At 40.9% G+C, this 18,284-nt stretch overlaps 1 protein-coding gene across 2 annotated transcripts in view; it reads left to right on the forward strand.

Annotated features, from left to right (window-relative positions):
• Positions 1 to 18,284, forward strand: part of Mon2 (MON2 homolog, regulator of endosome-to-Golgi trafficking) — a 77,000-nt gene that overhangs the window by 12,725 nt on the left and 45,991 nt on the right. For both annotated transcript variants that reach the window (XM_052164659.1, XM_052164660.1), the window contains exons 3-7: positions 5,657 to 5,784; positions 6,176 to 6,307; positions 10,052 to 10,181; positions 13,899 to 13,993; positions 14,614 to 14,739. In XM_052164659.1, the coding sequence (XP_052020619.1) occupies positions 5,657 to 5,784; positions 6,176 to 6,307; positions 10,052 to 10,181; positions 13,899 to 13,993; positions 14,614 to 14,739 (611 nt within the window). The remainder of the gene's footprint in view (positions 1 to 5,656; positions 5,785 to 6,175; positions 6,308 to 10,051; positions 10,182 to 13,898; positions 13,994 to 14,613; positions 14,740 to 18,284) is intronic.

An 18,284-nucleotide genomic window follows, 5' to 3' on the forward strand; every position in this document is an offset into this window, starting at 1 on the left:
TCAGAAACCATGAAGAATTATGGTGAAAGTTCGAGCCTTTGATTCGGATCCTCAAACCTGCTTTAAAGATGATCAGTGCCGTGTCTAGTCAACGTGGTGTCTTAGCGCCCAGGGATGACACTCCCCTTTCAGGATCAGTCTCTGCCTTACCCCCTGCTACTTCTCAGCATCCTCTTCTAATGTCTGCATCTCTTTGTTCTCTCTGCTGTCATGAACGCCGGCGTGAGTGGAAAGGCTGTGCCACATAACGCCAGCCTGACCAGATGCACACACCGTTACCCACCTTCCATGCCACACCGAGAGCGAGAGACGACAGCGTAAAGACTTCCAGTTACAAACCCAATGCCTTAGTCTGGCGCTTGGCTGCTCTGTTACAACTGACTTCTTGTCCTAGATTACAAGCTGCTAACATTCAAGAAGGCATGCGTAACATCGAAGTTATATCCTGCTTTTTAATGTATGTTTTGAGCAGGGAAGTCTTATCAAGTTGTAATAGCTTGAAAAGGTCTATATATAACTCTTAGCCCAAACCCTAGTGATTACATTTACCATTGCTGTTTACAATTAGTGTCAGTACATATGTAAAACCTTAATCATTATCTGTGATTGTGTTATCATCTCATAGTTCTCCTTTTCCTGTCAGTGTAGCCTTAATGCTAAAAGGTCTCTAAGTAGCAATCAGCAAATATACTTCAGAATTTTTTCTGACATAAAAAGTAATTTACCTGTTTGTTTTAGAATCGTTTTATCAGTATATGTGTATTTGTGATACCTTAAAAAGTTACTTTATAATTTTATGTGTATGAGCATTTTACTTGCGTCTCTGTATCTGTACCATATATGTGCCTAGTACTCAGGAAGCCCCAGGGGTGCCCAGGCATTGGATCTTCTGGAACTAGAGTTCTGAGCAGTTAGGATCCTCTGTTTGGGTCCTGGGAACTGAGATAGGGTCTTAACTGCTGAGCCCTCTCTTAGTCGTGTACATGTTTAATGCCTATAGGACACACACAGTGTAGTCCTTGGAAGTCAACAGTTCCCTGAGAACCACAGGAGAAGGAAAGATGTCTGCTGTGCTCCCTCTGTGGGCTGCCTCGTGGGGTCCTCCTCTGTGGGCTGCTTCCTGGGGTCCTCTGTCCCGTTTATTCGTCTGCTCCCTCACCATGTCTTCCTTGCCAGAAACTTCCCTTCTAAAAGGACATGCGTTCTAAAACTAGAACCAGCAGTTTGATCTTTCTTTTGTTGTCAGAATTTGTCATATTACATGGGATCACTGAGCCCTTCCTTAATGTAGGCTGCGAAGTATATCACAGTACCAGCCTTTTGGGTATACACTTGGAATATGGTCAGATCATGGAGTCCGAAAAAGGACTACAGGCACTCTCCTGGAAATCATGGTTGTGTGCAGACAGCTCATGAAGACCAACTTGGTCAAAATAAGTTCATGTGCCACTAGTCAGACTGCTGTGATGCAGTGTAATAAGAAGAGACGCAGAGCTGTGGGCAGCACTGCTCGTAAGCTCAGGAAGAGGACAACGCACGTGCTGTCCTTTGGATTCCAGGAGGACTTAATCACAGTGGGAGGGGAGCTGGAGGTCAGGCGCGCAGATCTCACTCTGCTGAGACTGCTCACACTACTGCTTTGCTCACGTCTCCTACCACTCGAGAGCTTTATGGTAGAATACTTAGGGTCCTGCCGTGTGCAAATAGGGATATGTTGACTCCTTCCTTTCCTGTTTTATCCCTTTTCTTTCTTTCCCATGGTTTATTGCTCTAAGATTTTGAGAACTGTATTGATTGGATAGGAATGGAAAGGAAAGAGAGGGCATCCCGGCCTGGTTCCTTGTTTAAAGAGGCCACTCTCATCCTCCCGTTCAGCATAGCATCATGTGTGAGATTGCCGTCCACAGCCTCACGTGTGCAGAAACCCTGTTCCTGCTCTTCACCCAGGATCATGAAGGGATGCTCAACCTTGCCAGACTGTATCTATTGAGATAGCATTTGACTCTGGTCCTTACACCTGTTTATGTGCTCTATTAAACTTGTTGATTATACATGCGGAATTATCTTTGTGTCTTTAGTGACGTGTATTTGATTATGGTATATGTTATTAATACTTTCTCCAACTTGGTTTGTATTTTATTGAGATCTTTGGCTTCTCTGTTCATCAGAGGCATCAGACAAGAGTGTTTGAACTCATGTTTCTGTTAGGCTTTTACCTGACTTTGTGTCAGAGCAGTGCTAGCACCACAGAGCAGGTTTGCAGCGTTCCTCTGCTCTATGAGTCAGCCTGAGGAACGCCTGTGCTAGCTCTTTGGTAAAGGTTTGGTAGAACGTGACCTGGATCCTGTCCAGTCTCAGGCTTTCCTTTTTCAAAACTCTTTGGATTTTTTGGTTTTTTCAAGACAGGGTTTCTCTGTATGGCCTGGCTGTCCTGGAACTCACTCTGCAGACCAGGCTGGCCTTGAACTCAGAAATCCGCCTGCCTCTGCCTCCCAAAGTGCTGGGATTACAGGCATGCACCACCACCGCCCAGCTTCAAAACACTTTATTACTGCTTCAGTTATCTTTTATGAATCCACTTAAGTTTTCTATAGTCTCTTGAATTAATTTTCGTAAGTTGTATTTTTAGGAATGTCTCCATTTCTTGAATATTTTCAAGTTTATTGGATGATGTATTTTCAATGTATTCACAAATAATGCTTTGGATTTCATTGGTATTTATGTTCCATTTTTTCTCATATTATTAGTGTTTTTTTCCTTTGTCTTTCTTTGCTTTGTTGGTTCTATATTAAATTGCCCCCTGATCTTTGTTTCTTCCTATCTGCTTTTTTTGGGTTTCAATTGTTTATCTAGGACACTGAAGTTCATTGTTCAGTTATTTGAAGTCTTTGTGATGTTAAAATGTAAGTGTTCATAACTATAAACTTCCAGTTGCAACTGCTGGCTTTGCTTTTGTAGTGGTGGGGTTTTTTTTTTTTTTTCTTTTTTTGCTTTTTGTATCTCAAATAACTTGTACTATCATTTGCATTTGATCATAGGAAAATTTTGTTCCTGATTATTTTAATTACCCACTGGCCATTTAGGAATTTGTCGTTTGAGCTCTAAACATTTGTAGCTTTTCTGTGATTTCTCTTATTAATTTCTAATTTCATTCTATTATGATTCCATAATACATAATTATATCAGTTCAAAAATCATATTTTAATTGCTTACTTCAATGTTTTTGCAATATTGCTGTGAAATTATTGTCTCCATATTTGAGTTAAGACATCCATGCTCAAGAAAGTAAGGGAATAGGAGGGGAACCCTTAGGACTCTGCTGCCCTCCTCCAGTGTGACTCCCCTCACCAAGCTGTGCTAGCTTAGCAAGTTATGATACTCCAGTGAGGGCTTTTATAGAGAATATTGTCGGAAGTTGTAGTTTTAGTTTGTCATTCCATCGTGTGTATTTTGGTAGGCAGAAAGTGGATTTAATTATTCAATACAAAAATCTAAAAAACACTAGTTTTACACTTTTGTTGTACATGTGTAAGTACACTGTGCTTACCTCTCCATCTCCCTGCGGTTCTCTTTCAAACAGTCAGGTCTTGCATTTGTTGCGTGCGTGTGTGTGTGTGTGTGTGTGTGTGTGTGTGTGTGTGTGTGTTTAAGATTGTCTGTGTGGAGGGGGACACTCTCAGCCAGCCATTGAACTGAGCTGAGCACAGGGTCCCCAATGAGGGAGCTAGAGAAAGGATCCAAGGAGCTGAAGGGGTTTGCAGCGCCATAGGAGGAACAACAATATGAACCACCCAGTACACCCAGAGCTCCCAGGGACTAAACCATCAACCAAAGAGACACATGAAGTTACCCATGGCTCTAGACGAATAGGCAGCAGAGGATGGCCTTGTTAGACACCAAAGGGAGGAGAGGCCCTTGGTCCTGGGATGGCTCGCTGCTGCAGTATAGGGGAATACCAGGATAGGGAAGCAGGAGAGGGTTGATTGGGGAACAGGGAGAGAGGAGATGGATTATGGGATTTTCGGGGGTGGGGAGGACCAGGAAAGGGGGCAATATTTGAAATGTAAATAAAAAATATATCTAATTGAAAGATAAGATAAAAAGATATTTTCTTTAAGAAAAAAAGATTGTCTGTGTGACCATGGACTTGGGACTTGGTGCCCAACGGACAATAATTAAGGGCTCCCCCCAGAATGCATCAGTGGCCAGTACTTCAACAGGGAGAGGTAGGGGCATGTGCACCCTTCCTGATCTGTGCTTGACTTTTGACAGGTCCAGGTTTCTGTGGGCTCTTCCAGGTGCCACCAATGCTGTGTGGTCTCCCCTGCACTGGCTGTGCCCCGCCCAGAACCGGGATTTCACAGCCCTTCTCCCTGAATCCCTGTTAGATTGTTTCCTCCCGTCTTCTGCATAGGGAGGCTGGGAGTGAGTAGCATTTGTGTATGGTTATAAACACAAATATTTACAAGTTAGCTTAGCATCCTGACATGCCAGCTCATCAGCAGGAGCTAAACTCAACGATAGAGCCCAAGATGTATACGGTATATAATACACAGTGGGATTTTGTTCAGTTGCAAAGAAAAATGAAATTATGAAATTTGTAGGTAAAATAATACAGAGGGCCACAGAAGGCCTAGTACAGAAGACAAGTAACCGTGGCATGCTCATCCCTAAGTGGTCCGTGTGTGTCACACCCTCCCTCCCCTGTGACTCTGACAGTCTACAAGGCCAGGCTTCCAGGCGTGATACACGTGTAATGGGTAAAATCAGCCATTCTCTGATTGGATTTGAAGCCTGCTCCATAGAGGAAATTCATATCTGGTACTGTGGACACAATAAGGAGGAAACAACCGCTGAGGTGGTTCTTCTGAAAAAAATATTTTCTGACTCAGAAATACATGTAGTTAATTAGTGAGTTTTATTTCCTTGCAAACAGCTATCAAACTCCTAAGTCTAGTGTTACCTTTAGTTAAAATTCCATGCTACTTATTTAGTTTCTCTGAAGGTGACACACTTGTATTATTTATCTTTTTTATCTTTAAGCAATTTTTAAAATTTTATGTTATTAATGAGTTGTTCAATCGAATTTAATTATTATTACTACCTGTAAAATTTTTTAGAGTTGATAGAAGTTAAATTAAGGTTTGGAATAAAAGTTTGTATATTTACTACTTAATTTAAAATGCTCTTTCTGTAATAACAGGAAAAATGCTATTGTTGTCTAAGAATTGTGTTTATTTCCTGAAGAAATTATCATTATAAACATTCACAGAATATAAAAATAATGTAGGGTACCTATGAACTATGAAAGGCATAGTGTACATACAGTTTGAACTACTTTCTGCTTTATAATATGAATTCTTGTTTATTTTACTCTTGTGTATCATGAACAAATATTAATTTCTGAACTTGTAAGAATTCATGTTGTCAAAGAGTATGTAGCAGATGGGATTCCCAGAATCCCATGTTAGAGAAAGCCTGGAACTCCTATAGTTGAGGTGAAGACAGTACATCTGAAGCTTCAGAATTCTTATTACTTGTTTCTATTTGGATATTTACTTTATATAAAAAGAATTGTCATAGATTCTAAGTATGTAGACAAACATTCCTCATTATGAATAGATCCAGTAAGTCCTCTGATGTTTTCTGAATAAAGCATTGAAAGAGAACAGCTCAGAAGTCGTGCAGCCTTTCCTGATGGGGTGTGGGACCAAGGAACCAAAGATCACGCAGCTGTGTTTGGCCGCCATCCAGAGACTCATGTCACATGAAGTAGTGTCTGAGGTAGGCTGAAGATTTTATCTGAATTGCTGGTTAAGAGTCACGTCAGTAGCGTTCATGGAAAGATTAAAGTGTACCTGACCTCTCTTGTGAGGCAGTTCTATGAAAGAAGAATAACTTAAAAATAAAGCTAACATTAAAGATTAACTGCATTCCATTGAGTTACTTGTAATCTGTTCATAGTACAGGCCCTGATTTTAAAATAAAGTTTTCAGTGTCATAAAATAGTTACATAATATAATTCATATTTTAAAGTTTAGATTATCTGAATTGATAGTTACTCATGAATGTATTTTGTTTGTATCTAACTTGATGGTGGAAAATGAGCACTATCATTGTGAATCTTCCCGAGTCTCTCAGATCTGAGTTGACTGTGCTATCTTCTGATTCACAGGCTGCTGCTGGGAATGTAATTAACATGCTTTGGCAGCTAATGGAGAACAGCCTTGAAGAACTTAAGCTGCTTCAAACAGTTCTTGTTCTTTTAACAACCAACACAGTAGTCCATGATGAGGCACTTTCCAAGGTAAGAAACCTATTAAATTGGTGCTTATAAAGCTCTGAGGTAGTGTTTGAGTAAGCAGATTGGAAGATAGCCTCCTAGAGCCATTGGGCGAAGAGCAGCTCACTTCTCCGCAGTTACTGTGGTGCTCGGCCTTGTGCGTTAGTCCCTGCAGAGGAGAGCACATCCCGTTAGCCAGCCTGCGGCTGCTGCTGAGCACAGTAAGGAATGCTGAGTGGAAGAAGAGCGGCTGTAGAGCACGGTCGAGAAGGGGTGTGAGGATGGAAAGAAGGAAGGAAGGACAGATGGACGATGCCTTCTTTATGTTGGCTTCAGTATTCCTGTGTGTTTGCTCCTCGGTTCTCCTGCTTCCTGCTTTGAAGCTGCCATTATGTGTTATGTTAGGAAACGACACAGTTCAGGCATGTCTCTGAAGTGGCCAGAGAACCCTTCATTGAGCACTTAACCACACGAGGTTTCTTTTACTCTAGCACTTAACCACACGAGGTTTCTCTTTTACTCTAAAATTACTTTTAGCTAATTTTTACTTTGTTTCCTTCTCCCATCCTCTTTGGAATATTGATAGTTGTTCTGTTAGTTTTTTAAATCATGAGATAGTTCTGTAGAACAGAAAACAACATAATACAGTTCTCAGTTTATTCTTTAGTAGCATTTTGAATTGTTTGTTTGTTTGTTTGTTGAGACAAAGTCTCACTCTGTGATCTTGGTTGGCCTGGAACTTTCTATGTAGACCAGGCTAGCCTCAAACTCACAGAGATCTGCTTGCCTTCACCTCCCGAATGCTGGGATCAAGGCGTGGGCCACCATGGCCGACTTCATTTCCTAATGTCTATGCTTTGGAGGAAAGACAGTTATACAAGAGAGATGTCTATGGCCTCAGGACGCACACGGATCTCAAGTGGGTCTGTATGTCCATCCTTTCTAGATGCTACCTTGGTGTTCCCAGAGCATGAGAGCTCCCATTCTTCCAGACCCTCTGCTAAGTGGAGTGTCTGTGTGTAGTTCCATCTGGTTTCTTGCTATCCAATGATTCTTGTAATAAGTCTATTTAAAATGTATAAAATGTTACCATTGCCATACTAAAGAAGAAGAACTGGGGCTTGAGATGGTTCAGTCAACAAAGTCTTTGCCATACAAGTATGGGGGCCTGAGGTGCATCTCCAGTACCCACGAGAGAAGGGTAGTACCAAGCAGGGGTGTGCTGGCTCCTGGACCAGTGTGGGAACAGACAGGAGGGTCCCTCGGGGTCCCAGTTAGGTTCCTTTTGGTATGATAAACTCCATATCTAAAAGTAACTTGGGGAAGAAAGGAGTTGCTTGAGCTGACAGGTTGTAGAACATCATCAAGGACACTTGAGGCAGGAACAGACCATGGAAGAGTGCTAGCCACTGGCTTGCTCAGTTTCTTATACACCTGTCTTAGTCGGGGTTTCTATTCCTGCACAAACATCATGACCAAGCAAGGAAAGGGTTTATTCAGCTTACACTTCCACACTGCTGTTCATCACCAGAGGAAGTCAGGACTGGAACTCAAGCAGGTCAGGAAGCAGGAGCTGATGCAGAGGCCATGGAGGGATGTTCCTTACTGACTTGCTTCCCTTCGCTTGCTCAGCTTGCTCTCTTATAGAACCCAGGACCACCACCCACAAGGGACCCTCCCGCCTTGTCACTAATTGAGAAAATGCCCCACAGCTGGATCTCATGGAGGCCTTTCCTCAACTGAAGCTCCTTTCTCTGTGATAACTCCAACCTGTGTCAAGTTGACACACAAAACCAGCCAGTACAACAACCCATCCAGAGTGGAATAGACCCTACAAATCAACCATTAGTCAAGAAACCGCCCCACAGACATACCCACTGGGCAGTCTAAGGAGGCAATGTCTATGGAGGTTTCCTCGTCCTAGGCTGCTCTAGCTTGTGTTAAGAACACCGCACACTGAGGGTCATTGCAAGCCAGAGAACAAGGTGGATGGTAGTGGCCTTCCCACACCCATGCACACTGTGGGCACGAAAACACTCACATGTGTACTACACACCCACATACAGAAACGAGTAATTATAGAATTTTAGTATGCTACCTAGTTGAAAATGAAGGATTGGCTAATAAAATTGAAGTAGAAGGGTATAATACAAAATTGATCAACATAAAGGCTTCTTCTGTATAACAACATAATACACTTTTTTGAAGTTGAAATATAGAGACATTTTTCTGTTTAAGGTTGTCACTTAACAACTGAATGTAAGAGCACTGGAGAGATGGCTCAGTGGTTAAAAGTACTAGTGGGTGGTCACACCTTTAATCCCAGCACTTGGGAGGCAGAGGCAGATGGATCTCGAGTTTAAGGCCAGCCTGGTCTACAGAGTGAGCTCTAGGATAGCCAGGGCTACACACTCTGTCTTGGAAAAACAAACAAAAAGCATCCTGGTTGCTTTTGCAGAGGACCTGGGTTTGGCATCCAGCATGTGTTCTTACATGACAGCAAAGCCCTCAGACATAACATGAAAAATAATTCTTTTAAAAATGCCGATGTGTTGATAAGGCACAGAATTTTGTATTTCCTCTGAGAGTGACAGCTATTTCAAACTATTAAACTTTTAGAAGACCTTTATGATACTGGTGTATGCAACCATTTCTTAGAGCTTGAATTTTGTGGTCCATGAACTATAAAATAAGTCACATTGTAGAAGAAAACAATTGCAGATATAGAGCTCAGATTTTATGGTCCATGAACCCATAAAAGGGTAGAGGAAAACAGTCGCAGCTATCTGACAAAGGACACACATGTGCTTCTAAAGAACTGTTTAAAGTATTATTTTCCAGGACAAAACTACCACATTAAGAATTGACAAAGACACTCATGAATTGTGGCACTCCGTGGTAGCAGATGTGTGGGAAGAGGCTAGTGAAAGGAGAGCTAAAATCAGTGTTGTCTGTCTCTACCCATTCCCGTTAGAGCAGCTGACCTTTACAGATGCCACCATCACACAGTGCTGCCGATGGAATGGCTCTGAAATCCACACACATCAGAATTACAGCACTGGAGGTGACCTTTAGAAAGATTCAGTTTCTTTAACAGTTAACCTGCATTGCCTGTGACCTAGCCATGCCGTTCTAGGTATTTATCCAACGCAAAGGAAAATGCTTGTCTTCACAGAGACTTGTATTTGAATGTTGATAGCAGCCTTACTCAGAGGACCACCAAATTCTAAACTCTCCAGATGTCCATCAACAGAAATGGTAACATAACCTCACCATGCAATCTCCTCAGCTATATATAGAAAGATAACTCATGCCGATACACAGGGCAGCACACACAAATTCCATGCATAGGTTCTAAATGAAAGAAGGTTGCTTTTTAAAGAGAAAAGTTTGGCACTCTTTTAGTAATAGTATATTTTTATTTATATTTTTAGAAATTTATATAGAACTTCTCTAAGCATTTAGTGATATAACAAATATGAATACTTGCTATTTCTAAAGCAAGTCATTCCAGGAAAATAAAACATGACACGTGCATATATACACATTAAATGAAGTATATTTGGAAAAAAAACATTTTGAACTGTTTTAGCTAGTCTTAAATAGCTATGTATTTACTGATACTGAATTATTTTGAAATCTGAGGATTTTTGTAGTTTTATAAAAATGTAGAACTTTTCATGTCTGATTGAAACAATTTGTCTTGTAGTTTCATCTGATAGACTCCGCTCTTCAGTTTTACTTCATGCTAAGCAATCTTTTTTCTAGGCAATAGTTCTTTGTTTTCGACTCCACTTCACAAAGGACAATATTACAAATAATACAGCTGCTGCTACAGTCCGACAGGTCGTCACTGTTGTCTTCGAGAGGATGGTTGCTGAAGATGACCGGCACAGAGGTAAAGGCTGACAGCCATCTCCGTCTGTTGTGAGTGGTCTCACGTGGACGTCTAACTCTCATTCACTTTTAGCTTTACCTCGTAAACTAGTAACAGCAAAGCCAGAACACTTCAGCTGTTACACACACTGTAACCCTGCCAACGGGATCATTAGCTTAATAAGACCAGCAAGGGAACAGTCTCAAGGAACGCTCACAAAAATACCTGAAAACTCATACACATGCATGTAAATGCACTCATTCATGTGTATGGATATGTCTATGTGAGTGTGGTAGATGCAGGTGCATTTATATATGTGTCAAGTTCCTTTTTTGTTAAATTGGTGAATTTTCTCATAAAAGCTTCTCAAGGAAGGGACAGTTTATCTCCATTTATCATTCGAGGGGATACAGCGGGAAAGATGTATGGTGAGGTGGTAGGTGTCTGCACACTGCACTGTGGTCAGGGAACAGAGAGACAGAGACAGAGAGAGGGAGAGAGGGGGATGCTATGTGTGGAAGGTGTCTGCACGCTGCACCGTGGTCAGGAAACAGAGAGAGAGAGAGAGAGAGAGAGAGAGAGATGCTGTGTGTGTGTGGAAGGAGAGAGAGAGAGAGAGAGAGAGAGAGAGAGAGAGAGAGAGAGAGAGAGAGAGAGAGAGAGATGCTGTGTGTGTGTGGAAGGTGTCTGCACATTGCACCGTGGTCAGGAAACAGAGACAGAGAGATAGAGAGACAGAGAGAGAGAGAGAGAGAGAGAGAGAGAGAGAGAGAGAGAGAGAGAGAGAGAGAGAGAGAAGCTGTGTGTGGAAGGTATCTTCACACTGCACCATGGTCAGGGAGATGCTGTGGTCAGGATCCCCGCTTACAGAATGTTTACGGTAGGTTTCCCAGTTCACTTTAATCAGGAAGCTCCCTCAGGTATGCCCAGGCACTTGTGTCCTTGAAGGTGATTCCAAATCTTGTCAAGGTAACAGTCAGTATTAACCATGACAGTTTGTGTGTGTGTGTGTGTGTGTACATATGCAACACGTACATACACATATACATGTTACTCTATGTTTTAGTTTGAGTTTTATTGCTCAAACACCATTACCACAGCAACACTTATAAAGGAAAACATTTAATTGAGACTGACTTACAGTTCAAAAGTTAGTCCATTACCCCATGGCGGAAGCATGGTGGTGTGCAGGCAGACACAGTCCTGGAGGAGCTGAGGGGATTTGCAGGCAGTAGCAGACTGTGACACACTGTGCATAGCTTGAACATGTAGGCCTCAGAGTCTGCCCCACAGTGAAACACTTCCTGCAAAAAGACCATGCCTCTTAATACTGCCACACGCTATGGCCAAGTATTCAAACACGTTAGTGAATAGGGGCCATTCTTCTTCAAACCACCACACTATACGGCATTTAAAAATTGATAGCAATTTAAAAATAAATTATTCCGCTGGTCATGGTGGCACCTGCCTTTAATCCCAGCACTTGGGAGGTAGAGGCAGGTGGTTCTTATAGGTCCAGGACAGTCAGAGCTACATACAGAGAGATCCTGTTTGAAAAACCCAAACAGACTGCCAAACAAATGATTCACTATTTTATCACTCTAAGTAGACACTTAATTTTCCATATTAAGTTTTAACATGTGTATAGACCCCCCCATTGAGAATTATTTCACAATTTAACAAAATATTATATTGCATATATTTTCTGCAAATGTATCCTGTGAATATTTGCGGTGTTCCTTTATTTATTAGTTTACTTTTTAACAGTTGGCCTACATGGTGTGGCTGTGCTCAAACGCAGTGACGCTCCTGCTAGATCCTGTGTAGGGGTTGGTTTTAGAGTTGTCTTGAGGACCGCCCACCTGTGTGTTCCACTGTTCTCCTGTGAATCTTCGCCTGTACCTATCAGAAGTTACAGGTGTATGTTAGTCTTTTACATTTTATTAAATAATCTGATTATAATGAGGTATTTCTTTGTGATTTAAAATTATTCTTAAGTTAGAAACATTCTTTTGGAGAATTGACAGATACTTCCTGTTCAACATGTTATAACTTCTGAGAATTGATAGTTTTTCACTATAGGAACTTTTCAGTAGTAACCTTTTTTGGATGACAAATGATTTTTCAAATGATTTTTGCTGTGGCAAAGATCTTCAGGTGCTATAGTCATGAACTTTTTTTCCTCAAGCAAGAAAAATTGTATTTATGTAAGTATATGTGTGTGTGTGTGTGTTATATATTGCATTTTATTATTTATTGTGTGTCCAGGTGTGTGCAGGCAGCATCGCACAGCACGGCACACATGTGGAGGTCTGTGTGCATGCTCTCCCTGAGCTCTACCCCAGGGATGGAGTGCAGGGCAGCTTGCATGGCCACAGGCACAGGCACTGTGGAACCATCTGCTGCTTTGAAAATGCTTAGCCACTTTTCCCCTTACATAGTGTATCTTTTAAGTTGATGTTTGTATGGGATGCTGGTCTAAATGCAGAATGCTGGGGATATGGTTGGGATGCATCCTCTAATAACTGCCTTATCTTTCCTGGGGTGACTGCTGACTAAAGGTTTTGCATTTAGATCGGCTGTTCTTCACCATTGGTTTGCTAGAATGTTCCACAGCATTGGTACATGATTTCTCTGCATTTTTCCTCTGAGGAAAAGTACAAATACAATTTCAGTAGTTATAAATGTCAGGGAAATACTCAGAGTCACATTAAGCACAGGATGGTTTCCTAGTGAAAATGTCTTATATTCATAACCTTGATGTAATTCCTGGAGTAATATTTTTACCCAAGTTTCTTTAAAGGTTAGAGAATTGCTGCTTCCTAATTTAATAATACAGAAAAAAATTAACAAGAACATTTTTCAATTATTTATTAAATCAACACTGATTTTAAAGCAAGCTGCTATAATTTGCAAAGGATGTGTCCTTTAAAAAATTATTACACACATGCGGACACATTCACATGCATACACACAAGCACACATGTGGAGGTCAGAGGACAGCTGCTGAGAATTAGTCCTTACTGTCCACCTTGTCCGTCCTGGGCATCAAACTCAGACTCTCGGCCTTGGTGTCAGGGCCTTTGCCCACCAACCACATCACTGGTTCAGAGAATGGGATCTTTTTGTTTTTGTTTTTGTTTTCGAGACAGGGTTTCTCTGTGTAGCCCTGGCTATCCTGGAACTCACTCTATAAACCAGGCTGGCCTCCAACTCAGAAATCCGCCTGCCTCTGCCTTCCAAGTGCTGGGATTACAGGCATGTGCCACCACGGCCCGGCTAGAATGGGATCTTTCTTGCTAATGTTAAAAAAAACAAATGCTGAGCAGGAAAAACCATTCTAGCTGATTCTTAGCTGATACAACCCATGACTGACAGCAACAGTGGCCAATCAGTTAATCCTTTTGAACGATCAGTTAATCTTTTTGAACGTAGTACAGGGCAGAGGAAATGACCATGTGGTAAACTTTATGTTTGGTATTTAATACAGATTCAGAGATCATGTGATAAAAGCTGAAAAATAAGAAACTGGGAAAATCAAGTGTAATGAAAATAATAAGTTTGTTAAAGTATACATAAGAAAATGAGCAATTGTTACTGTATTTTATTTAAAAATATCTTGTTTGAAGACATGGTTCTTCAAATAGGAAACATGATTGTAAAAAGGGTGAATTGCAAGCATAGTATATGGTTTGTAAAGAGGGTGTTCTGAACTCCAGTTTCTGGCCTATGTTGCAGATATAGAGCCTCCAGTACTGGTCCAGGGAAACAGTAACAGAAGGTCTGTCAGCACGCTGAGGCCCTGTGCTAAAGACGCATATATGCTCTTTCAGGTACGTCAGCTGACAGGAATCACACTGTCACATACAGCTTGTGCAAGTGCTTCGTTGTAGAATCAATGTTTGATGTTATTTTGATCCAAAAAATTGCATGAAAATTAAAAGCATAGTATTATATTAAAGTAATTCTAAAAGGTTGAACAAAGATTTCATGCTTCTACTGTATACCTAACTAGCCTGATAAAGTGTTAGGACCCACCTTAAGGAAATGAACTAGAAAAATAGGTGTATTAGGGTGGACAAGGCCTACAGAACACGCCTTCAGTGAGAAAAGATTAAGTGATAGATTGCTGTCTACTTAATGTAATCTGATACACAAGTACCTGCTTTTTACATCGGTTGGCATGACTACATCATTTTAAGTATAGTAAGATGAAAAGTTTATTCCTTATTAAAATAACATTGATACTTGTCTATAGCTGTTTGTTGTCTATAGTTACATACTTCTCTAGACATTTACTAAAATCTACAGAATGTACAGATGTCAAAATTGGAATTCCTAATGCTTAATTTATAAGAAAAAGAGGCTTGTTTCATTTTTGTCTTATAAACGGGACTGTGGAGAGTGTGTGTTATCGTAACACATGACACTTTTTGTTTTTTTAACTTCCCAGGACCTCTGTCAGTTGGTTAATGCTGATGCCCCTTACTGGCTAGTAGGCATGACGGAAATGACTCGGACATTTGGCCTTGAGCTGCTAGAGTCGGTCCTCAATGATTTCCCGCAGGTGTTTTTACAAGTAAGCCAATCAATAGCAGTTTGTGACAAAATTGTTTTTTCACAGATATTTGTCAAGTGATCAATGTGTATTTTTTTTCCATATCAGAAGATACAGGTGTACCTTAGGCTTAGACCGAAGCTGCTTTGTATGATTTCCTGGTTTGAGAGCGTGAGGTTTGCTTTTCTTGGTGGTGTTTTTGTTGTTTTAGGACAAGGCTTTTACACATATGACTCCTCAGTCTCCTGAGGACTGGGGCTACAGGCATAAAGAAAGCCAGCAGTCTAATTTTCATTTAGTGGGGTTTTTTTTTGTTTTGTTGTTTTTTTGTAATTACCCCCAACATTTTAAAAGTTTATTATTAGAATAAGTCTTAGAAACGTATTTAGGCAAATTTCCCCAAGCTGTGGAGTTAAGAAAGATGTGTGAAAATCTGCTGTTTCTTTTTATTTTCTTTTTTCAGCATCTGTGGTTGTTTTGTCTGCGTGTATGTCTGTGTACCACATGCATTCAGTGTTGATGGATGCCAGAAGAGGATGTCTGATCTTCTGGAACTGAAGTCACACAGGGTTTTTAGCCACCGTGTGGGTGCTGGGAAGCAAACCTGGCTCCTCTGCATAAGCTGTTAGTGCTCTTACACACTGAGCCGTTTCTCCGGCACCAAAAATAAGTCCTGTCTTAACAGAATCCATGAAAACCATAGTTATTTCATAATTATGTATTTCAAGTTCTCAAAGTAATCTGCTAGCACACATTACTGCTATACCCTGCAGCACTATCTGTTATAATTAAAGGAAAAAGAAAAACCTTCTGTGATTAAATACTAAAGGAATTCATGACCACTAGGCCTCTACTAGAGAGGATACTTGAAGGAATCCTTCAGACTGAAGAGAAAGATACACATTTTCCTAAGACTATAGAGAAAAATAATCATGCTAGAGTGTGGAATGAGGAATAGGAAAAATAATCCTTCAAAGTCAATAGGAGTTAATGTGCACCTTTCATTTATAACTGTATAGTAATGGTCTCAAGTCTCTAATCAGAAATAGCACAAGTCATGAGGCTGAGTTTAAGCCAAATTTTGGAAAACAGATACCATTTCTCCCTCAACTTTTGTCCATAGGACTTGATAACCACATAAAATCAGGGTTAAATGCTAAGTGAACATGGAAGCTGTGCAGGGAGAAAGAGGAAGGCTGGGGGTGTGGGCACCCACAGGCCCGAGTGTGCGCTGCACACTGAGGAAGGTGCTCTTCGCACTCCATGGAGAACTCGGACAGTATGACTGACAAGTTTCACAAGTGCACTCAAGCATAGTTGTTACTTGGCAGTAAGAGAAACTGATGCAAATATTAGAACCAAATTTCAGCTCACGCTCAGTGTCCCGTTTTACATTAGAGCAAACCCTTAAGAGCATAGCTGAGAAGCTGGCAGTATTGCTAGCTCCTATCCAGGAATGGGATTAGTGAAGGCAGCTTTCTGGTTTTGTTTGTTTGTTTGCTTTTAATAGATATTACGGAGCAAATTAATTACCTGTGACTTGCTTACTTTTATGTAACATTAAATCATTAAGTTGGATGATTTTTTTAAAATGATTCTTTCATGGTCTTAATGAAATCTGAATGGTTAAAATAAAATATATTCGAAGTTAATTATTAAGTACAGACTTAAACCATATATTGTCACTAAAGTGAGGCTACTCTTTTTTTTTTTGTTTGTATTTTGTTTTTCACTTTACATCCCAGGGTCCCCCTTCCTGGTCACTCCCTCTCACAGTCCCTCCCCCATGTGCCTTCCTCTTCTCCTCTAAGACAGTGGAGGCACTCTGGCACATGGGGTTGGTGTATCCTCCCCACCGAGGCCAGACAAGGCTAGAACATATCCCACACACTGGCACAGCTGTTGGGACAGCCCCCTCTGCAGTTGTTCAGGACCCACATGAAGACCAAGCTGCACATGTGCTACATACGTGTGGGGGCCCAGATCCAGCCCTTGTGTGTTCTCTGGTTGGTGGTTCATACTCCGAGACCCACAAGGGTCCAGGCTTAATTGACTCTGTTGGTCTTCCTGAGGAGTTCTTATCTCCTTCCCCCAACTCTTCTGTAAGAGTCCCCAAGCTCCATCTGATGTTTGGCTTTGGGATTCTGCATCTGTTTCAGTCACCTGCTGGGTAGCACTCAGAGGACAGCCATGCTAAACTCCTGAATATTAATAGTGTCAGGGATTGGGGCTTGCCCATGGAATGGGTCTCTAGTTATTGCTGGGCTATTCCCTCAGTCTCTGCTCCATCTCCCCCATCCCTGCATTTCTTATACACAGGATAAATTTTGGGCTAAAAGTTTTGTGCATGGGTCGGTGTCCCTATTGCGCCACTGGAGTTCCTTCCTGCCTGGCTCCAGGAGGTAGCTGTTTCAGGTTCCATATCCCGACTGTTGTGAGTCTCAGCTAAGGTCACCCCATTGATAATGGGCCTCCACTGTCCATGGGTCTCTGTATCCTGACCCCACTCCTCCCTCAGCTACAGATCTCCATTCATTCTCATTAGAATCAGGTGTGAGGAGACAGGGGAGATGGCCACATGGCCATCAGAATGAGTGAGACTGCTCTTAACTGATGTTGATGGAAATTAGCAAGTTAAGGAAACCTTTTACTTGACTTATAGAGACTTCAGATAAAATTGTACGATTATTTACAGAATTCTCAACATGTAAGATAGTTATGCTTGCTTCTTATGCATGTTATCTCCTTGTGGTCTATTGGAGCAATCAAAGAGATATTTTTATGTTAGTCTTTAAATCATCTTTACATGAGTAAAATTATTTTTGCAAGACAACTTCAGAGAAATATATACTTAATGATAAATAATACTTTATTAATCAAATTTTTATTCCTCTTATTTTAAATGCTTTATAGTCTTGTGTTCTTAGTAATTAACATTAAAATCATAAAATCATATAAGTTCTCTTTTTAAAATATACATTATTTTTTTAAACTTCTTGAAATATTTCTAGTTTGTGTTTAATCCATGTAAGAACAGTACATATTTCAAACCTCTTTGTAAAATATACAAAGGGCCTCATGAGACAGTACCACTTATTGCTGATTTATTGGCAACTATCAGAGTCTGGGAGAGGGACAAGCGTCTTACCCGATAGTGAATATCTTACCCAATGTTATCCAATTTGAAAATATTAATTAGATATGATTGATAGTGATGAGTAGTCTTTAGTGAAAACACAAGGCTTAATCTGCATTTAATGGTGAACTTCAAATACATTTTATTATTTTAATTATTCAGATTCAGGTGGTCAGCTAGATCAATTAAATAGTACCAGATCACACAAACAATGCTAGTTAAAACCTTTGGGAAACAAACAAGAGACAGTGAATGTGGGAAAGAGATGTGTAAGGAATGGGGTGTGAGATGGATGGGGGAGGGGTGGGGTGTGAGATGGATGGGGGAGGGGCAGGGGCGGGGTGGATGGGAGAGGGGCTTAGCAAGCACTAGAGAGAAGGAAGAAAAGGTATAGAGAGTGACTGGAATGTATTTATATTACAAAACTGTC

Source organism: Apodemus sylvaticus, chromosome 20, assembly GCF_947179515.1.
Source record: "Apodemus sylvaticus chromosome 20, mApoSyl1.1, whole genome shotgun sequence".
NCBI lineage: Eukaryota > Metazoa > Chordata > Mammalia > Rodentia > Muridae > Apodemus > Apodemus sylvaticus.